This window comes from Lynx canadensis, chromosome A2, assembly GCF_007474595.2.
Source record: "Lynx canadensis isolate LIC74 chromosome A2, mLynCan4.pri.v2, whole genome shotgun sequence".
Lineage (NCBI taxonomy): Eukaryota > Metazoa > Chordata > Mammalia > Carnivora > Felidae > Lynx > Lynx canadensis.
The window spans coordinates 147,719,344-147,737,570 of record NC_044304.2 but is presented as its reverse complement, the minus strand read 5'-3'; the positions used below and the strand labels follow the sequence as shown (position 1 = coordinate 147,737,570).

At 55.5% G+C, this 18,227-nt stretch overlaps 1 protein-coding gene across 1 annotated transcript in view; it reads left to right on the top strand.

Annotated features, from left to right (window-relative positions):
• PLXNA4 (plexin A4) overlaps positions 1-18,227 on the top strand; it is a 438,400-nt gene that overhangs the window by 382,792 nt on the left and 37,381 nt on the right. Inside the window, exons 18-24 of the mRNA XM_030308459.1 lie at positions 442-681; positions 1,354-1,500; positions 2,161-2,395; positions 5,202-5,344; positions 12,791-13,059; positions 15,723-15,789; positions 16,542-16,688. Coding sequence (XP_030164319.1) covers positions 442-681; positions 1,354-1,500; positions 2,161-2,395; positions 5,202-5,344; positions 12,791-13,059; positions 15,723-15,789; positions 16,542-16,688 — 1,248 coding nt within the window. The remainder of the gene's footprint in view (positions 1-441; positions 682-1,353; positions 1,501-2,160; positions 2,396-5,201; positions 5,345-12,790; positions 13,060-15,722; positions 15,790-16,541; positions 16,689-18,227) is intronic.

The following is an 18,227-nucleotide window of genomic DNA, read 5'->3' as shown; positions in this document are numbered from 1 at the left end:
GTGGGCAGGGAACATGGGCAGGAAGCATGAGCACCACTCAACATGTCCCGACGGGACCCAGACACCCTGGAGCACTGGGACGATGGGATGAGGGAGCAGACATGAGGGCATTTTCATACCTTGGGGTACAGGCACGGAAGAGCAGTCACTTCTGGGGGTTCTGGGGTTTCATATCCTCATTCCTCCACCTTTCAGACCTCCGGTGCTGCCCCTTAGCTTAGAGATCCCCTAGTCACTGCCACACCCGCTGTGGACAAAGCAGATCTAGATGTCACTGCAGAGTCTACTGCTTGAGTGCCCAGGTTGTGTGGTCGTGGCTGCGGAGGGGTGGCGGCCCAGGTCAGCACCATGCTGTTTGATGGCACTGGGGGGACCCTGGTGGGTGTGTTGGGGCTCTATGGGTTCAGGCGCTGCATAAGTCCCCCTTTCTGGCTCCTCCAGCTCTGTGAGGTCCTGAACGCCACTGAGATGACCTGCCAGGCTCCGGCCCTCGCTCTGGGGCCCGACCACCAGTCTGACCTGACCGAGAGGCCTGAGGAGTTTGGCTTCATCCTGGACAATGTCCAGTCCCTGCTAATCCTCAACAAGACCAACTTCACCTACTATCCCAACCCCGTGTTTGAGGCCTTCGGGCCCTCAGGAGTCCTGGAGCTCAAGCCTGGCACTCCCATCATCCTGAAGGTAGAGTGAGGTGGTGGGCGGGAGGTGGGAAGCCGGGAGGCTGCTGCATGGAATGGGGATGCTTTTCAAGTGCCAGAGAAAGGCCAGAAGTCATGGGCTCTGGCCCAATTTCATGACCACCGTCCCTAGCGGAGGTTGTGTCATAGTCCAGAGCGTGGAAAACACTGCCTCCGAGTTTGTATTGGGAGGCGAACTCTCTTTACAGGCCGTAGAGACCTGATCGGGGCAGCTGGACCCATCCTGGCCATCTGCCTCCCTGGTTTCCTGTGTCCCCCGAGTCCAGGACCTGGGAGGTCAAAGGCACACACTGCTTCCTCCCGTGTAGCCCTTTGCAAACCACAGCATAGGGTTTCTTTGGAGCATGGGTAGCAAATTAATTTTAACTCCTGTGACAATTTCAATCAATTGGTACCGATTGACTGTAGCTCTGTGTTGAGAGGGATTCTGAGGCTGCACTCGGATGAGCTCAAAAGAGTGCCCCGATCACTGACTCCCCACCGAGGAAAGGGGAATGGCAGTGTATGTGCCACAAAGCTTTTGGACTTGTTGTGGAAGGTGGCCTCTCCACCAGCTCGCCAGCAGGATGGGACCTCTGGGTGGGAGACGTGGCAGCCAGCCAGGAGCTATGATGCTGACTCTGGGGTGGGAACCGAGGCTCTCCTGTCCCTCCAGGGCAAGAACCTGATCCCACCGGTGGCTGGGGGTAATGTGAAGCTGAACTACACCGTGCTGGTTGGGGAGAAGCCGTGCACGGTGACGGTGTCGGATGTGCAGCTGCTCTGCGAGTCCCCCAACCTCATCGGCAGGCACAAAGTGATGGTGAGGCCGACGGGGCCCCAATCTGGATGGGGCGGGCACTTAGGGATGCGAGAGTGTGAGCGGACTAGCTCCATGCTGGGCTGCCAGGGCTTTCCGGGAGGCGATTCTGGCCCGCTCGGAACTTCCTTCGTGGCCACCCATCACCCCTTGTTCCTTCTCTCTGTCATGCTTCCCACCTCCTTCTTGTGCATTGTCATTCTTTCCTGACGCTGGTGCTACAATAAAGGCCATGCAAAACATCTCTAGGGATGTGCTGCATGGCCTGTTACAGGCTAGAGACCCTTCCAGGAGAGCACCGTTGTTGGCCCCAGGAGGGCCATAATATGCTCTGCCTCAGTCTTCCAATCCTTATGATGGAATGAATCTCAGGGAGCGGTCATTGAAGACGTGTCAGACTTCTTTAGGTCCCAGTCGTGGGCTGTTTCCTTATGAAGATGGACGACATTAGTCCCGGCTGAGGGAATTTGCAGCTTCCCGTCTGCGGGGGTGGCCTGCTCTGAGCCATCCGGACCCATCCCCAGGCCCCCACACACCCTCTCCTCTGTTCCAACCCGCGGCGGTTTTCCTCCCTCGAGCCCTTTCCTTCATCCTGCCCCGGGGCTGCTTCCCCAGGGTGCTCTGTACCCGCTCCCAGCTTCCTCTCGCGTGCTGTGCCCCCAGGCCCGAGTCGGTGGCATGGAGTACTCCCCGGGGATGGTGTACGTGGCCCCGGACAGCCCGCTCAGCCTGCCCGCCATCGTCAGCATCGCCGTGGCAGGCGGCCTCCTGGTCATCTTCATCGTAGCCGTCCTCATCGCCTACAAACGCAAGTCCCGCGAAAGTGACCTCACGCTGAAGCGGCTGCAGATGCAAATGGACAACCTGGAGTCGCGTGTGGCCCTGGAGTGCAAAGAAGGTACTGGAGGACCGGGGACCATCCCCCCGCCCCGAGTCTGTGCGCGTGCGCCTCACACAGGGCAGCGGGCTGGGCACCTGCAGGCCGCACTGGGGGCCGGGTGTCTAACTCTGCTCTCCGAGCCTGTATCCAGACAGATCCCTTATCCCAGCAGACCCACCCCTTCCCGGGCGAGGCCGCCCTCCCCTCCCTCCAGGTGCCCCCTTCCCCTCTTTCCCCAGGTCAGGCTGGGATCATCCTAAGCTCCGTGAGAGCAGTTTCCAGCTCAGAATCCTGGCCGCCGGGGTTTTATGCTCTCCTGTTTGGGGACACCTTGGGGTGTCTTGACATGACACATTCAGCAACCTGCAGCTCCCTTCCTTGAGGAGGAAGGTACGGCTGTAGGGCTGATTTGAGATGTAGAAGGAAGAGGGTTTCCCAGCCTGTATGTTTAAAAATTACCAACACCGCCATGATGTGAAATCAGCTGCGCTAAACCCAAGAAGGAAATTTAGGAGTCAGACTCTTGTCGCCTGCCAGATATCATGATATCATTTCGTGAGTCACCCTGGGAGGGTCTGAGTGGATTCTTTGCCGTGGATTTATTCTCTGAGCCAATCCGGCCTGTACCTGGGGCTGTCCCATCCCCACTAGGGAAGCCGCAGCTCCCTCTGATGGGGAAGTGGGCCCATCCCGTCCCCTCAGTACATCCTTAGCTGTCAACACTGGCATCTGCCTTGTGGGACTGTTAATTACTGCCTTTTATTATATTTACGCTGCTTAATTTTTTTCTCCGCAATGTACTCTTCCCTCTAATTAGGTGTAGTGATTAGAATCTCTTTTATGTGTGGCAGGCACGAGGCTTTGAATGTTGGAGGCGCTTAGTGACTTGAAGGAAAGCTGCAGACAGATTAAAAAACCACCCCCCTCCTTCTCCTCTCCGCCAGCTGAGCACCCCCAACGGGGAGCGGGCAGAGAGGAGAATGTGAAGCCAGGTTCCTCTCAGAAAGTTCTGGAGAAGGAGGAATTAGCAGTCAGGGAGTCCAGCCGAAGAGGGTCAGCGGAGGCGCCAGGAGAGGACCTTGGCTTCTGGCTCGGGAGAGAGCTCTCCTGCGTGAGTGAGACGAGAGAGGTGTAGAGCAAAGTACACGGAGATTCGCCATGGAAGTATTCGTCGGGGGTGCCCAGAGCTGGCTCTGGAACATGTAAGGGGCAGCTTGGGTTCGGGGAAGGTGACTCCCCAAAGACTTGAGAGTAAGCCGGGACGTCACCCACACGCAAACCCAGACCCTGCGCTGGCCTGGCCTCTTGAGACATAAACACACACACGCGTGCTTACACGGCCACAGCAACTCACTGACATGCACACACACCCAGACGGTCACTCACGCACACACTCACTAATGCCCACGCACACATTGCACACATTCCCACAAACACACACGCGTTCCTCACTCAGGACATACATGAATGTTCACCAGTGCTTTCGGTGACAGCACGTGCCAGACGTCTTACCGAGTCCTCCTCCTGCACACGTGTGCACACACACTGGTGTGAGTTCTACTTGGAGGCGTTACGGTTGCTCTGCCTTCGGAGTCGTTCGCCTTGGCAGGGCCCCCCCACCCCCCCTGTGTCAGTGTGACCGGGGGTGCGGATGGAGAGCAGTGCAGGGGAGGTCTGGAACAGCCTCTCCAGGGGCCCGGGTGGGGTCCTCACGATTCCGTCAAATGAGAAGCAAATGAGAAGCCTCGAGGCCTGGAGACCCAAGGTCCGTGGGCCCAAGTTGGCACTGTGGGGTGCAGTGGGGCCCCCGTCCACAGTGCCTGGGGCAGCCGTGTTGTGTTTGTGTCGTGTGATCAGTAGAGCCCACAGAATACTGTTTTCCCATTCTTGTGTTTATGGAAATTGTAAGAAGTATCGTTTCATCGGTGCCCACTGGCTGTGTTAATCCACGCTGGTTGTCTGTGAACGTGCGTGTGTCTCACGCATGCATGCACGCGAGTACGTGTGCGTGTGCCCTGGAGGAAGACGGAGCAGGGGGACATTTCTGACGGCCATCCCGGGGCAGAGGGTGGCCTGGGAGGAGGGCTGTGCTCAGGACAGAGTGTGGCCGCAGCTTTGGCGCTGTGTGACCACCTGGGCCGTGTGCTAGACTTCCTTGGGGGCAGGAAGGAAGGGCGTCTTGCAGCTCCATGACCATCTGGAGGCCTGAGCTGCCTCCACAGACAGCAGTGCCCACATGCAGACCATAATTCACCGTGGAGTGGCATCACCTTGAGGAAGGAAAGACAAAGATACACCCTGCGTATCTATCCAGAAGGAATACAGTAATGTGGCAGAGCCTTCGTCTTGGCCCCATTGGATGGTTTGTGGTGTGAAGGCTCCAGTGAGCTGTGTGGCCCAGAACTAGGACTGCAGAAGAAATTGTTTTTCACTTTTATAAGAAAGCCCACTATAAAACGCAGAATTAGGAATAGACCCTCCACCACTGGAACCTCTCCCCTCCCTCCCCCGTCCTTTGACGTCCCCCCTACCCCCCAGCATATTCTGTAAACCAAAACCATTCAGGCCCCAGCAGCAGGACAAATCTGTGGACAGCCACCCCCACCCATGCTTTGGAAGGGATTTGGCCCAAGACAAGCCTCCTTGTGACACATTCTATCTCTCCTTCCTATATCATTCACCCCAGCTACTTAAAACATCCCACGTTATTCCTGCACACCTGCAGCCTATTGCCCGTGTCTCCTAAAGGCCTGGGTGAGGGTTCTGAGCCTCAGACTCGGGGCCCACCCCAGCCAGCAGTCTCACGGGCTTCCCTTTGTACCAGCTTTTGCCGAGCTGCAGACGGACATCCATGAGCTGACCAGTGACCTGGACGGAGCTGGGATCCCCTTCCTGGATTACAGAACGTACACCATGCGGGTGCTGTTCCCAGGGATTGAAGACCATCCTGTGCTCCGAGACCTCGAGGTGAGAAGTAGGACCCGTAACCAAGCCTTCCCCATCAAGGTGCTAGTGCAGAGAAAGGTGTCGGTGACCTGCAAATGCAGCCACCTCATCGGGAGGTGAGAAAGCTGAGGCCAGGGAGGGGATGTGACTTGCCCAAGGCTTCCCCCTACCCCCTGCTTGTCAACGGCAGCCAGCCCGTCCCTCGGGAGGAAATGGGGACGAGCCAGGGAGCCATCTGAGCAGAGATGGGAGTAGATTTGGGTTCTAGGGGTCATGGAGCCCTTGAGAATTGAATGGAAGTTGAAGAAAAACTGTACATATACACAAAAACAACACATCTGGCAGCTAATGTAACGAGCTCACGGACTCCTGTTTAGGAAACTCCCATGATGTAAGGGATTTCACCACATAGTTGGTGCTCAATAAATACATGTGGAAAAAATAAGTGATGTGCTGGGAAGGGGGGGGTTGAAGCGTGGATGATAAGAATATAACTGTCTTTTGTACCAGCAGGACCTCATCTTTTGAACATTTTATCACTTCCTGTCTAGCATAGTATCTGGCTTATGCATATATTCATACTGTGCTTTGTTCCGAAAGGGATTTCGGATGACTTATCAAGATAAATACCAGAGAAAAGTGAAAAATATAAATGAGGAAACCAGGGCAAAATAATAATCGTAAGGCATAATCGCTGTTAGCGGGCTGCCGACTAAGCTCCCGGTCCAGTTGTAAGTACTTCATACGTGTGTGCGGATTTACTATCTCACAAGCAGTCGGAAGAAGTCGCGCTTCTTTGAGAGGCAGCAAAACTAAAGGCACAGAGAACTCCGGGGCCACGCAGCTGGGAGGGGGTGGCACCAGGATTTGAGTCCTGCAGTTAGACTTCAGGGTCTGTGCTCCCAATGATGAGTCTTTGCACGTCACTGTCGTGCCTTCGGGCTCTGGATACTTATTAGGACGGATCAAAACTCTCCAGGCAAAGCAACAGTAGAGATTAAGGCTAATTCCAAGACTTATGTCGTGCATAACATAACAACAGATGCCTCGCTCGGGGGTTGCACGGGTTTGCAGGTACCGACCCCTGCGGGAACATCTACACAGTTGTTCAAGGGGGTGGAGACGCTGTGCGTCTCTACAGAAAACACAGCAAGTCCCCAGGGACTTTGGGGCCCATATGCATTTCTCCATAATTGTTGAATAAATTGTGTGCCTGTGTGTGTGTGTGTGTGTGCACGTGTGCACACTTCTATAATGAGGGCACAGTCACTTCTCTCTGGAGGAGGGTCCCCTCGGCTCCTCAGTGGATAGATACCAAGAGGCACTTCCAAAGGCCGTAGGTGGTAGGCTATGTGTCCTCACTGATAACGCACCTCTGCTCCGTGTGCACATCTGCTCTTGTGTGGACACGTATAAGGTATACAGGTGTGTCGTATAAACAAATGGAAACATCGGCTATATCATGATACGCTCTTCCTTTTCTTGGTCTCACCCTTTTTTCTAAATGAATATTATCTTGTTTATTAATGTGTTTACTTGTTTACAGTTCATATCTCTGTAACCCCCTCCCCCCCACACAGGCTGCATTCGAGCAATAACCGTGTTTATTTTATAGACGTTAATACCAGAACACCAGGTGGCACCAATTTGGTGAATGAAAGAAGTCACTCTATAGCCTAAGACATATAAAATCCACAATTGTTTATGAAATTAAAGCACCATACCTATGAGTTGACATTTTAAAAGGCTATAGGTCTTAGATCTAGCAAAATAAAGTATTATAGTTGACATATGGCTCTGGTAAGTTAACAAATAATTGTTTAAAAATATCATTTGGGGGCGCCTGGGTGGCTTAGTTGGTTGAGCATCTGATTCTTTTTTTTTTTTTAATCCAAGTTAGTTAACATGTAGTGTAATGATGATTTCAGGAATAGAATTTAGTGATTCATTACTTATATACAACACTCAGTGCTCATCCCAACAAGCGCCCTCCTTAATGCCCATCGCCATTGAGCCCTCCCCCCACCCAACACCCCACCAGCCGCCCTCAGTGTGTTCTCTGTATTTCTTATTGTTTGTCTCCCTCTCTGTGTTTATCTTATTTTTGCTTCCCTTCCCTTATGTTCATCTATTGTGTTTCTTAAATTCTGCATGTGAGTGAAATCATACGATATCTATCCTTCTCTGCCTTGGTCTCACTCTTCACGCCTATGCCCCTCTCTCATTCTCATTCACTTTTCTCTTACATTTATACTTTTTCCAGCCTCATTTTTCACCTGCTTCAAACTACTAGGGTGTTAGTCCATGGAAGAGTACGCACTTTCCACATTCATTTGCATCTCCAGGGATTCTCAGACTCTCAAGCCTGGCTTGGCACGAGTTTAACACACAGACTAGGGCAGTACGTTCCCAAGGACTGCCCGAGGTGGTGGCAGGAGAGTTATAGGGTTCCTTCTCCTACAGGAACGCATGGGCAGTTGTGCAGGTTGAACACTGTAGTGCTCCAGATGGCATCATTCATATGCAGCACCTTTGGGGTTGTTCAGTGCACAACCTGCTTCACTGTCTACAGCAGCCCTCTTTACCTAGGACCAGAATACAAATGATTCCCTCTCATTGCCCTTCTTAATTGTACCAAGCCTCTCGCTGAAAGCTGTTGGAGTCCCTAGCTGCCCTGCCGGGCTGTAACTACCTGAGATGCTCTCTGGGTAGATACCCCGCCCCCGGCCCGGGCGGTTCCGACGGCCCCAGTATAAATCACATCACACCCTACCACGGCCTTATTCCTCATCTGGCACGTTCAAGTTTCCCCTCCAACCTGAGTCTTCTCTCTTCTTTGCCTTTATCATGAGGACAGACTCGCAGCTCCCACCCTCCTGCTCACGAAGGAGTTACAGCCACCTGCACCAACTTCCTGAGTGGGAGGCCACACAGGACAGCTCACTGTCACGTACACTCTGCTTCACACAGGGCACGTGGCTCTTCTTTGTTTGAGTGGTGGTAAAATAAGCATAACATGAAGTTTGCTATTTCAACCATTTTTTACATGTTCGGGGCCATTAAGTACGTTCCCACTGTGGTCCAGCCATCCCCACCATCCATCTCCAGGATGTTTTCATCTTCCCCACTAAACACTAACTTCCCATTTGCCCTCCCTCAGAAACCCCCATTCGATTTTCTGTCTCTATGAACTTGACTGCTCAGCGTCCCTCGTGTAAGTGGAAACACACAGGATTTGTCCTTTGGGGACCGGTTTATTTCATTTAGCAGAATGTTTTCAAGGTTCATCCATATCGTAGCATGTGGTAGAATTTCTTTTCTTTTTAAGGCTGAACAATAGTCCGTTGTGTGCGTAGACCACATTTTGTTTATCCGTCCATCTGTCAGTAGGCACAAGGGTCACTTCCACCTTTTGTCTGTTGTGAATAATGCAGCTAAGAACGTGGGTATACAAGTACCTGCTGGAGCTCCCGCCCCTGGTCTTTTGGGTATATGCTCAGAACATATGACTCTTCGTTTCTGTTAAACTCACTAATTAATTGACAGAAGTCAACTTTTACCATCCCACATTAGCCTGGGGCCATATGAGATCCAGCATCCTAGGCAAGACCCTGGGATCTTGCCCGGATTATTCTGATTTGCTTCCAGCCCCACCTTGCCACTGAAATAGTTTCTCCCTGTTGGCTTTCCTAGTATGGAAATATTCCCAGGGAAGCCACTGATAATCTAAAGCGATGTCTCCTGACCTTTCCAGCCACTGGAATCGATGCCCACTGATTGGGCATGAGCGGTAGATGTGTGTGAAGGAGGAGTTATCCTCTGGCTCTATCTGTCCTGGACTTAGCCCTGGGTGAAGGGATGGCATGTGGTTAGGGGGCTGCCCAGGCACTGGGGACACACCAATCCTTTAAAGACAGAGAGCAGACAGTAACCACACGCCCCGTTTTCAACCTATCCTTGTCTCCTAAACTTTAACCTGTTGGGTTACAATTAAAATCTACTATCCGGTTTTTAACTCACAAGCTTCAACTAAACTGTCGAACCATCTGGTGAATAAAGAAAGTCTTGTTTCAGAGTGACGTTTGCTTAGGGAGCTGGTTGGGGGGAGGTGGCAAGTTACAAAGGGGAATTGTGCTGAATACTCTTCTTCACCGAGACACTTCACCTCTATTGCCCCCTTCGTCAAGTGGGGAGAAAATTCCTACCTTCTCCACCCCCCAGACACTGGGCTGATGTATTCGATGTCTTAGAAACTCCTGGGCAAGAGGGATGGGTGAAAAGCAGCCAGTGGAAGAGGAGAGGCAGGTAATAAAACTGCCGTTAAGTGCACACTGTGTGTGCCAAGCACTTTACATACATTATCTTATTTAATGCTCATAAAACATTATGACATGGGCACTCATATTCTCATTTTACAGACGAGGCAATAGAGCCCAGAGGTGACAGGGCTTTCCTCCATGTGTGAGTCAGTGAGTCTTTCTGATTCCAAAACCCACGCTGCTGACGGGGTTCACCCCACAGCTGGCTTTGCTAACCCTTCCTCCCCAGGGCCTCAGTCCTTGGTGCCCTGGAGGCGTGTGCAAGCCAAGGCAAGAAGTCCAGAGCACGCCCTCTCCCCAGACCTGCCCTCTGGCCAGCCCTGTGCCCTCTTCCTCCTGGTGCCAGACCCGGACATGGCTCCCCTGCCCTCGATGGCCAACCTGAGTTGCCAGGAGGCCCTGCGTGGGAGGCTGCAGGGGAGACTCAGGGCTGTCTCTCGGTCACCTCCTAGGCCCAGGGGGAGGACTAGGTGTGGTGAAGGACGGGCAGATGGATGGGGACTCGGGAGCCAAACAAGCTTGGGTTTGGAAGCCCAGCACCATCCCGCACCAGCTGGCTGGCCTTAGGAAGCCCGCGGTATCTTCTCTGAGAGGCGGTTAAGAGGACACCCTCACCCTTGCGAGGTCCTTAAAGGCTTAGATGGAGCCATGATCGCAGTGTGCCAGCACCACGCATTGCACGTGCTGGGTGCCTCGGAAGTGGCATTATCTATCAGCAGTAGAACGAGTTGTGGGCATGTTGCTCCGGCGGGGCGGGACGGGGGAGGGGTGGGTAGGGATTGAAGGACAGAGGAGGTAAAACGTGCCCACGTGTGTTGGAGGCCGTCACAGGGCGAGGAGGGAGGTCGGCGGGACACAGACGGCTGGGTAGACTGAGGCCAGGCTGACGGCAAGGTGAGGCTGTCTCATACCCTTGTCTTTCCCTTGTCAGCCCCTGTGGAGAGGGGAACTGGGGATCCGGGCAGGATGCCAGCTGAGATCGGGCCCACCTTGGGGAATGAGGAGTTTGCCAAGGGCAGCTGGGCCGAGAGCCGGGACAAGCGGGGCCCCGGCTCTGGCGAGTTCGCATCTCTCTCCTGAGTACCGCCTTCCCACATGGCCTTCCGGAGGGGCCTCCTGCTGACCATCCAAGGGCAGGCAGGGGCCTGCCCCGTCTCTGCCTCCTCCAGGGCCTCGCCTCGAGCCTGGGACACAGGGGAGCTCAGGCAGTGAGCGGCGTGAACATTCCAGCTCTGTGCCTGCCACCTCCTTGGACCTTGGGCACCCAGGGTTTCTCCGCTGCCTGCATCTTCCCCAGTTTAAAACTTCTGGAGTAGAGTGGGATGCAGTTGCTACCATTCGGGAAAGGTGACTGTGTGTCAGGCCCTGCACTGCCAAGGTTTTCACGCACCTTCTTCTTCAGGGCTCACGCCAGCCCCCCGAGACGGCAGGATGCAGTGCTGGCTGCCTGGGTGCCGTCCCGGCTCTGACACTCCTGTGTCTTGGGATCCCGGGAAAGTTCCTCACTGTCACGAGGCCCTGGGATATTAACGGTACCCAGCTCATAGGGGGTCACGTGGAATAAATGGGTCAACATTTCTCAAGCATGTAGAGCCGTGCTCAGCAAAGTACGGTCTACAGACGCATTAGCTGGAGTACCTTCGTTGCGCTGTTGGAGGAATGGAGCCTTCTCAGGGTCCCCGACTAGTCTATGGCTGTGACAGTGAACCCAAGCTTGACCCTCCCCGAAACTGCTGGCTTCACTGCTGCCCACAGGACGCTCCTTCTCCAAGACCCCCGCGGGGGGGGGGGGGGCACAACCCTCCACACGGCACCTCGTTTGAATGTCCCTGCTCCTCCTGCGCCCCACTCCACGACACGGGTGCCCTGCTCTGTTCTCCGAGGGCTTCACCTTGAGGGCAGAGGCTGCGCTTTATTTGTTAAGCAACCTTCTTGCTATAATGAAAGAACACCTACAGAGCAAGGCACACGTTGTCGGGACACAGCCCAGTGCATTTTCCCTGAGTGAACACAGCCAGCAGGCCAGCACGCAGATCAGGAAGCTGAACCCTACCGGCCCTCCACAAACGTCCCCGGGTGCCCCCTTCCAGTCACCGCCACCCCCGAGAATAACCATTTTCCTGCCACCGTTTTCTTATGAATCTTTATGTAAATGGTACTACACGGTATGCCCTCTTCTTCCTGACTTTTTTTCATTCCATTGTCTGCAAGATGCATCCGTGCTACCGTGAGTGGTAGAAAGCCCTTCACTGCCGTGGCCATGTGGCTTCCCGCTGGGCGAATACACCGCACTTCCTGGAGCCGCTCGCTGTTGCCGGGCACCCGGCTGATTCCAGTCTGAGGCCCTGACACGCAGAGCTGTGGGGCCCGCCTGGTGCATCTCAGAGATGCGTTCTCCAGTTCTCCATGCCTCCTCGCCCAGTGGCTGGCTGGTGTGAGCTGGGTAGACCCTGCCCCCTCTGCCGGCCTCTGCCGGTGGACAGAGGACGCGGGCAGGAAGATGAAACCTCCTTCCCCGTCTTCCTCCCGTTTCCCTGGGTGCGGCAGGGTCTCAGAAGGGTCTCTGAGAAAACATCAGATGCTAGGGTCTGTGGGGCTTAACCTTCTTTCTTTAGGTGAACCACCTTGGGGCCCCAGAGAAGTTGCGGGACCTGCCAGAGGTCCCACGGGGTGGCGGAGTCAGAGCCTGTGTGGACCCTGAAGTCCTGACTCTGAGGCCACTGGTCTGTCAACAGGATCCCCGTGGCCAGAGAAGGGTCAGCATGAGGACAGGTGGAGGCTCAGGTGTGACGACCCCTCCGGGAGGCCCCCGGGGGCTGTCCGTAATGCTCATGCGCCCTGGCGCAGGGCCCCCCACCCGCCCTGTGCTGCCGTCAGGGACGAGCTCGCGCTCAGCAGCGGACTCAGATCCCAGCGTGGCCATTATCACTCAGGGTGCCTTCTCTCTGTGCCTCACTGATTCACCTCCAAACAAGAGGCAGTGAGCCGCACGTGGGTTAAGGAAATAGCTGGCACGGTGCCCGGGGCCAGATGAGGGCAGGGTCCACAGCGTGCGGCACCCATCCCGTGGGGAGGCCCCTGGGCCCGGCTGGCCTCCGCCTCACATTGGCGGTCGGCAGTCAGGACTCCCCCGGGGGCTCCTCCGCAGGTCCCGGGCTACCGGCAGGAGCGCGTGGAGAAGGGCCTGAAGCTCTTTGCCCAGCTCATCAACAACAAGGTGTTCCTGCTGTCCTTCATCCGCACCCTGGAGTCCCAGCGAAGCTTTTCCATGCGCGACCGCGGCAACGTGGCCTCGCTCATCATGACGGTGCTGCAGAGCAAGCTGGAGTACGCGACCGACGTGCTGAAGCAGCTGCTGGCCGACCTCATCGACAAGAACCTGGAGAGCAAGAACCACCCCAAGCTGCTGCTCAGGAGGTGGGGGCCGGGTCGGGCGGGCGGCAGGGGGCGGAGGTCGGAGAGGGCCCCTGCCCAGCCCAGCCCACTTGGCCTGGATCTCATGCCTTCTGGGGAGACGGGGGCAGAGCTCCCAGGAGGAGCAGCCAAGTCCCGCCAAGCTTAGGAACCAACCTGCCCAGAGACCAGGGCGCACCCCATGCCCTTTTGGAAGAACCCGTCCATCCCGGCCCGTCCACTTGCCCTGCTGCTTCTCTTTCACCCTCTAATTCCGCTCTGCCTTCTTCTCTCTCCGTCCTTACCCTTCCCTGGTTACAGCCCTTTCTACCGGAGTTCTTCTCTCGTGGAATCTTCAGAGGTCACTTGCCCAGCCCCCGGCCTTATCTAAATCAGAACATGAGTTAGGAGAGATACCCCAGGGCCTCTCTGGGGACCATCCTCACCATCTTAAGACTGGAAACTTTAGGGGCGCCTGGGTGGCTCAGTCGGCCAAGTGTCCGACTCTTGATTTTGGTTCAGGTCATGAGCTCATGGCTCATGAGTTGGAGCCCTGCGTCGGGCTCGGCGAGAGCAGTGTGGAGCCTGCTTGGGATCTTCTCTCCTCCTCTCTCTGTGTCTCCCCTGCTCGCTCTCTCTGTCTGTCTCTCTCAAAATAAATAAGTAGATGTTAAAAAAGATTGGAAACTTTGGCCCTGGCCCCTCTCACTGCTGTGAGCACCACAGCAGCGAAGCCACTGGGAGCTTCTCGGTAACAGAATCTCAGGGCCCAGCCCACAGCCTCCCGGATCAAGATCTGTATTCTAACGAGAACCCTAGGTGATCTGAAGGCACAGCGAAACCCGAGAAGCACCGGTCTGGCCTGTGTTCGAATGAAAACCCTTCAGTGGCCCCTTGCCTGATGCAATGCACCAGGTGTTTCCTGGCACCGGCTGGGGACTCTGCCCGGGTCCAGGTGCACCACGGCACACTGCTGGACGCCTCATCCTTGACACTGTGGAGACCTGAATGGTCACATGTGACCGCAGAAGCCATATCCTGTGGCTTCGGCTTTATGGCAAATAGAGGTTCTCTGACTCCATCCATGCCGCCGTTCACGTTTTCCTCCTGCTGGAAGGCCATTTCCCCTCTAGGCTGTTAGCGCGGCGTCTTTAGCCTTTCTGTGGACAAAGCTGGAAAACTCCCACATCAGGCCTTTGCGTCCAGCCCTCTGCCTGGACCGCCCCAGGGGCCGTCTGCCTCCGTCCTGGGTGTCTGGGTCTGAGGCAGGGCCCCCTGCTTGGTCCAGTGGCTACATTTGGCTTCCAGAAGTGTCTCCTTCAGGCTTTTTCCTGGTGCCGTGGGCATTCGCCTGCACAGCTGCAAAAGGTTGCTACATTTCGGAGCAATCAGACAGCTTTGGAAACAGCAAGGTAGATCATTTTGATTTTTGTTTTACTTCCACCACGCAGCCACCCACCGGCATAATTCTAGGGTTGCCACTGCCTGCCAGAGCTCCCACCGACAATTTCCCCGCGTGGCCTCGCTCTGTATCCGTGCGTCTCCACCTCTTGTTTTCCACTCGCTGCCCCCCAGATGCCCTCTCTCCTCCTGCCCTCCTCCGTCTCCCTTTCTTTTCCTTGCCCTTGGCTGGGCCCCTCATTTCAACAGTCTTGCGCTTCTCTTCATTTGTGTGCTGGCAGCTGCCTCAGGATCATACTTATCCGTATCTTCCGCCAAGTGCAACTTTCAAAGCCTATCCACACATACCCGAGCGGGCCCGTGTCTCCATGGAGGAGGCCACAAGCTTAGCGCAAGTTCGAATGGCGTTTGTTTCCTCCAAACGGGTGCAACCAGAAGGGTCTTGGGGCCATAACAAGGCCGCAGCGTCCTTCCCTTCCAGAGTAAAAGAAGGGGACTTGGGTAGCAGCACAAAGGGTGTGAGCTAGACTCAAGAAGGCACTTCCTGCCGTTGCAAATGAAACACTAGCGAGGTTCCAGGGGAAGTTCCAAAGTAATTTGAAACAGGACAATTTTGGCATCTCTTGGGATGAGCTAGGTATTAGCTCTAGGAGTCTTTAGCTTTAGGGGATGGGGTCCGTGTAATCCATCTGGTCTTTGTCCCACGACCCGCTTCTCCCGCTGCCTTCCTTTCTATCCCCTGCCAAATTAGTATCTCCCCGGGTTTCTTATTCTTCTCTTCCCCACCCATAGGAAATTATAAAGTTCTCTACGCTCGCACTGTCTGACGTTGCAGCTACAAGCTACACGTGACCATTCAAATGTAAATTGATCACAGGTCAAGAAAATGTAAAATTCGGCTCTTCAGATGCACTAGCTGCATTTCGAGTGCTCAGTGGACACGTGTGGCAGGCAGGGGGCTACCACGCCGGACAGGACAGTGTTTTCCTCCTCGCGGAAAGTGCCGACGGGCAGCTGGTCTAGCGCGTTCCCTCCAAACGTGCACCAGGGAGCCTGGCACCAGAATGTCATCTCCTGGCTTCGCGGGCAAAGCTTGTCCTATCATTACGGGGTGTCTAGGAGGCTATGGAATCCAAACGTTCTTTAGCACCTCAAGATGGGGCCCAAAAGCCACAAGCAGCAGAATCAGTGCGGAGTTGTTCCCTTGCCTTCCCAGTCCTTGGGGGTCTGACCAGCTGCTTCTGTCTTTGTCTCGCTCCATCGGTTCCCTTGGTGACTGGTGACAGGACTGAGTCGGTGGCTGAGAAGATGTTGACCAATTGGTTCACTTTTCTGCTCTACAAGTTCCTCAAGGTATGATTGGATGTGGGGGTATCTCTGGGGGTACCCCCCTACCAGAGCCTGCATGCCCCCAAGCCCACATTCCCCACGGCCTGGCTCGTAGAACCCCACCAAGAAATGCGGTCCCCCCTCAGCACTGTCACTGGCCCCGAGGCGGCAGACTCCTGACCATCTCAGGAGACAGAGCCTCTGTCAGCCCTTGCGTGAGAGATACCATCCCCTGTCCCCCAGGCCGCTTTCTCCAGAGCCATGAGAGCATCCTGCGTGAGCCCTAAAGCCAAGTTCCCCTTGTGAGCCCAAAACATTTCACCCCTTATTTCCTCGTTTTCCCTCTTCCTCCCGTCCTACCTCTCCCAGCCCTCAGGCCCATAAGGGTTCCAGGCTGGTACCTTGCAAGGCACGCTGCCCGTGTGTCTGGGAGGTAGAAAATCCGTTCCCCTCCAATCATTACCTGTTTTCTAAGGCTTTGGCACCACCAGGGACTGACCTCCGTCTCATGATGGGCAGGGGTGGGGTGGGGTGGGGAGGAGGAACAGAGAAGGGACAGGAGGCAGGGGAGGTGAAGAGGAGGGGGCGGACAGGAGGAGACAGGTGGTCGAGAGAGCTGAGAGAAACGCCCGTCTGAAGGGGGAGTTGGCACCAGAGAGGAGGACGGGGAGCAGGAGAGAAACGAGACAGAGGAGTGGAGAACGGCCCTGTCCAGAGAAACGGGCTCCAGGGGGCTGGTCCGGCGTCCGCCCAGCACGACTCTTCTCTGTGTCCAGGAGTGCGCCGGGGAGCCCCTCTTCTCGCTGTTCTGTGCCATCAAGCAGCAGATGGAGAAGGGGCCCATCGATGCCATCACAGGAGAGGCCCGCTACTCCCTGAGTGAGGACAAGCTCATCCGCCAACAGATCGACTACAAAACCCTGGTAAGCCGGCCTCACGCCGCTGCCCATGCCCCTGGACAAGGGGCTCTGGTCCCGCGCAGCCCCTGCCCAGCAGAGGGGATGGCTGAGGTGCTGGCGAGCCATCTGTCCTTACCTGCCGCACGGGCCCAGCCAAGCGTCCCACCTGTGCCTGTCACCCCCAGACTCCCTCAGTTACCGCCACACCGGGGCAGCTGGATTTGGGGGCCAGTCACTCAGGCACAGCTCAGCCACCCTTCAGCAAAGACTAGTGTGGTTCCAGGCCAGTGCACTGAACGTGGGGTCCCAAGCCCTTGCCAACAGCTGGCTGGCTGATTCCCCAGAACAAACTCCTCATCAGGAATCCCAGCGTGGAGAGCGAAGGTTCCATGCAGAGCAGGTGGAGGCCAAAGGAGAGGAAACCGGAAAGAGTTCCTTATGTTTCAGAAGCCCAGCTCTGCCTACAGTCTAAGTGCAAATACGCCCATGACCCGAGCTGCAGACCACAAGGTCGGGATAGACTAGTGGTTAAGGCGCTTGTCCAGCGAATGTAGGGATTCCCTCTGTCAAGGTTAGACCCCCTCTTCTAATAGCAGCTGTCACCCTAGGAGGCAGCCAAGCTCAGCATGTAGGAGCATGAGGTCTGGATTAGAGCCCTGACTCTGCTTCTGACCAGCTGGCTGATTTGGGGCAGATCCCTCAATCTCTCTGAGTTTGGGTTTCTTTATCTGGAAAAAAAAAAAATGGAGGATAACACTAGAACTGATTTACCCGGGGATAACAACCGTGCATACCTCCCAAAGTTGTCCAGAGGATGGGGTGTGGTGAGGAGCACAAGGCAGGGAGCCCACTCTTTCCCGCCATGCCTGTCCAGCAGGCTGCCACTGTCCCTCCCAGCAGGGCGGGCACTCACACAGCTCTGGGCTCTTGTGTATGGAGGTGTGATCTCCCACCCGGCCTCCTCTAGGAAAGGGGGGGGGGTGTGAAAGGAAGGAGGTAGAAAGTAAGATCACAGATAAGCGCTGCAGGTGAAGCATGGGTGGCCTCAAGACCGGTGGACAGACAAAAGGATTTAAATGCACTTAAGGGGAGATGAGACCCATGCAGGCTGGGCCGGCACAGGGCAGAGTCGGGCAGGAGCAGTGAGCCCAGGGCGAATCCCAGACCCCATGGCCAGTGGGGAGACAGCCCCTTCTGGCTGGGAATGATGCACCTGTCCCCCTCCATCTTCAGAGGGCCGGCGAGGCGGGGAGGCACCCAGTGGGCATCTTGACAGACCTGCTGGGATGGGCTCCACTGGGGAAACTTCAGAGGAGCAGCGTGTGACCGAAGGCTTGGCTTCCTTGAGTCACATTCTGCTTCAGAGGAGAGAGTTAGAGGCTCTGATTAAAATGAGAAGGGGGGGGAACCTTCCCAAAATAGAGACCCCAATAGATTTTTTAATGAGCTAGAAGTACCATTGAAATGTCTCCTGCCTGATCTCCCCCGACCCCTTCCTTTCCCGTCCCATCCGTGGTTCCCCAATACTGAATCCAGCACCGTGAGCTGCAGTGATGCTCTGTC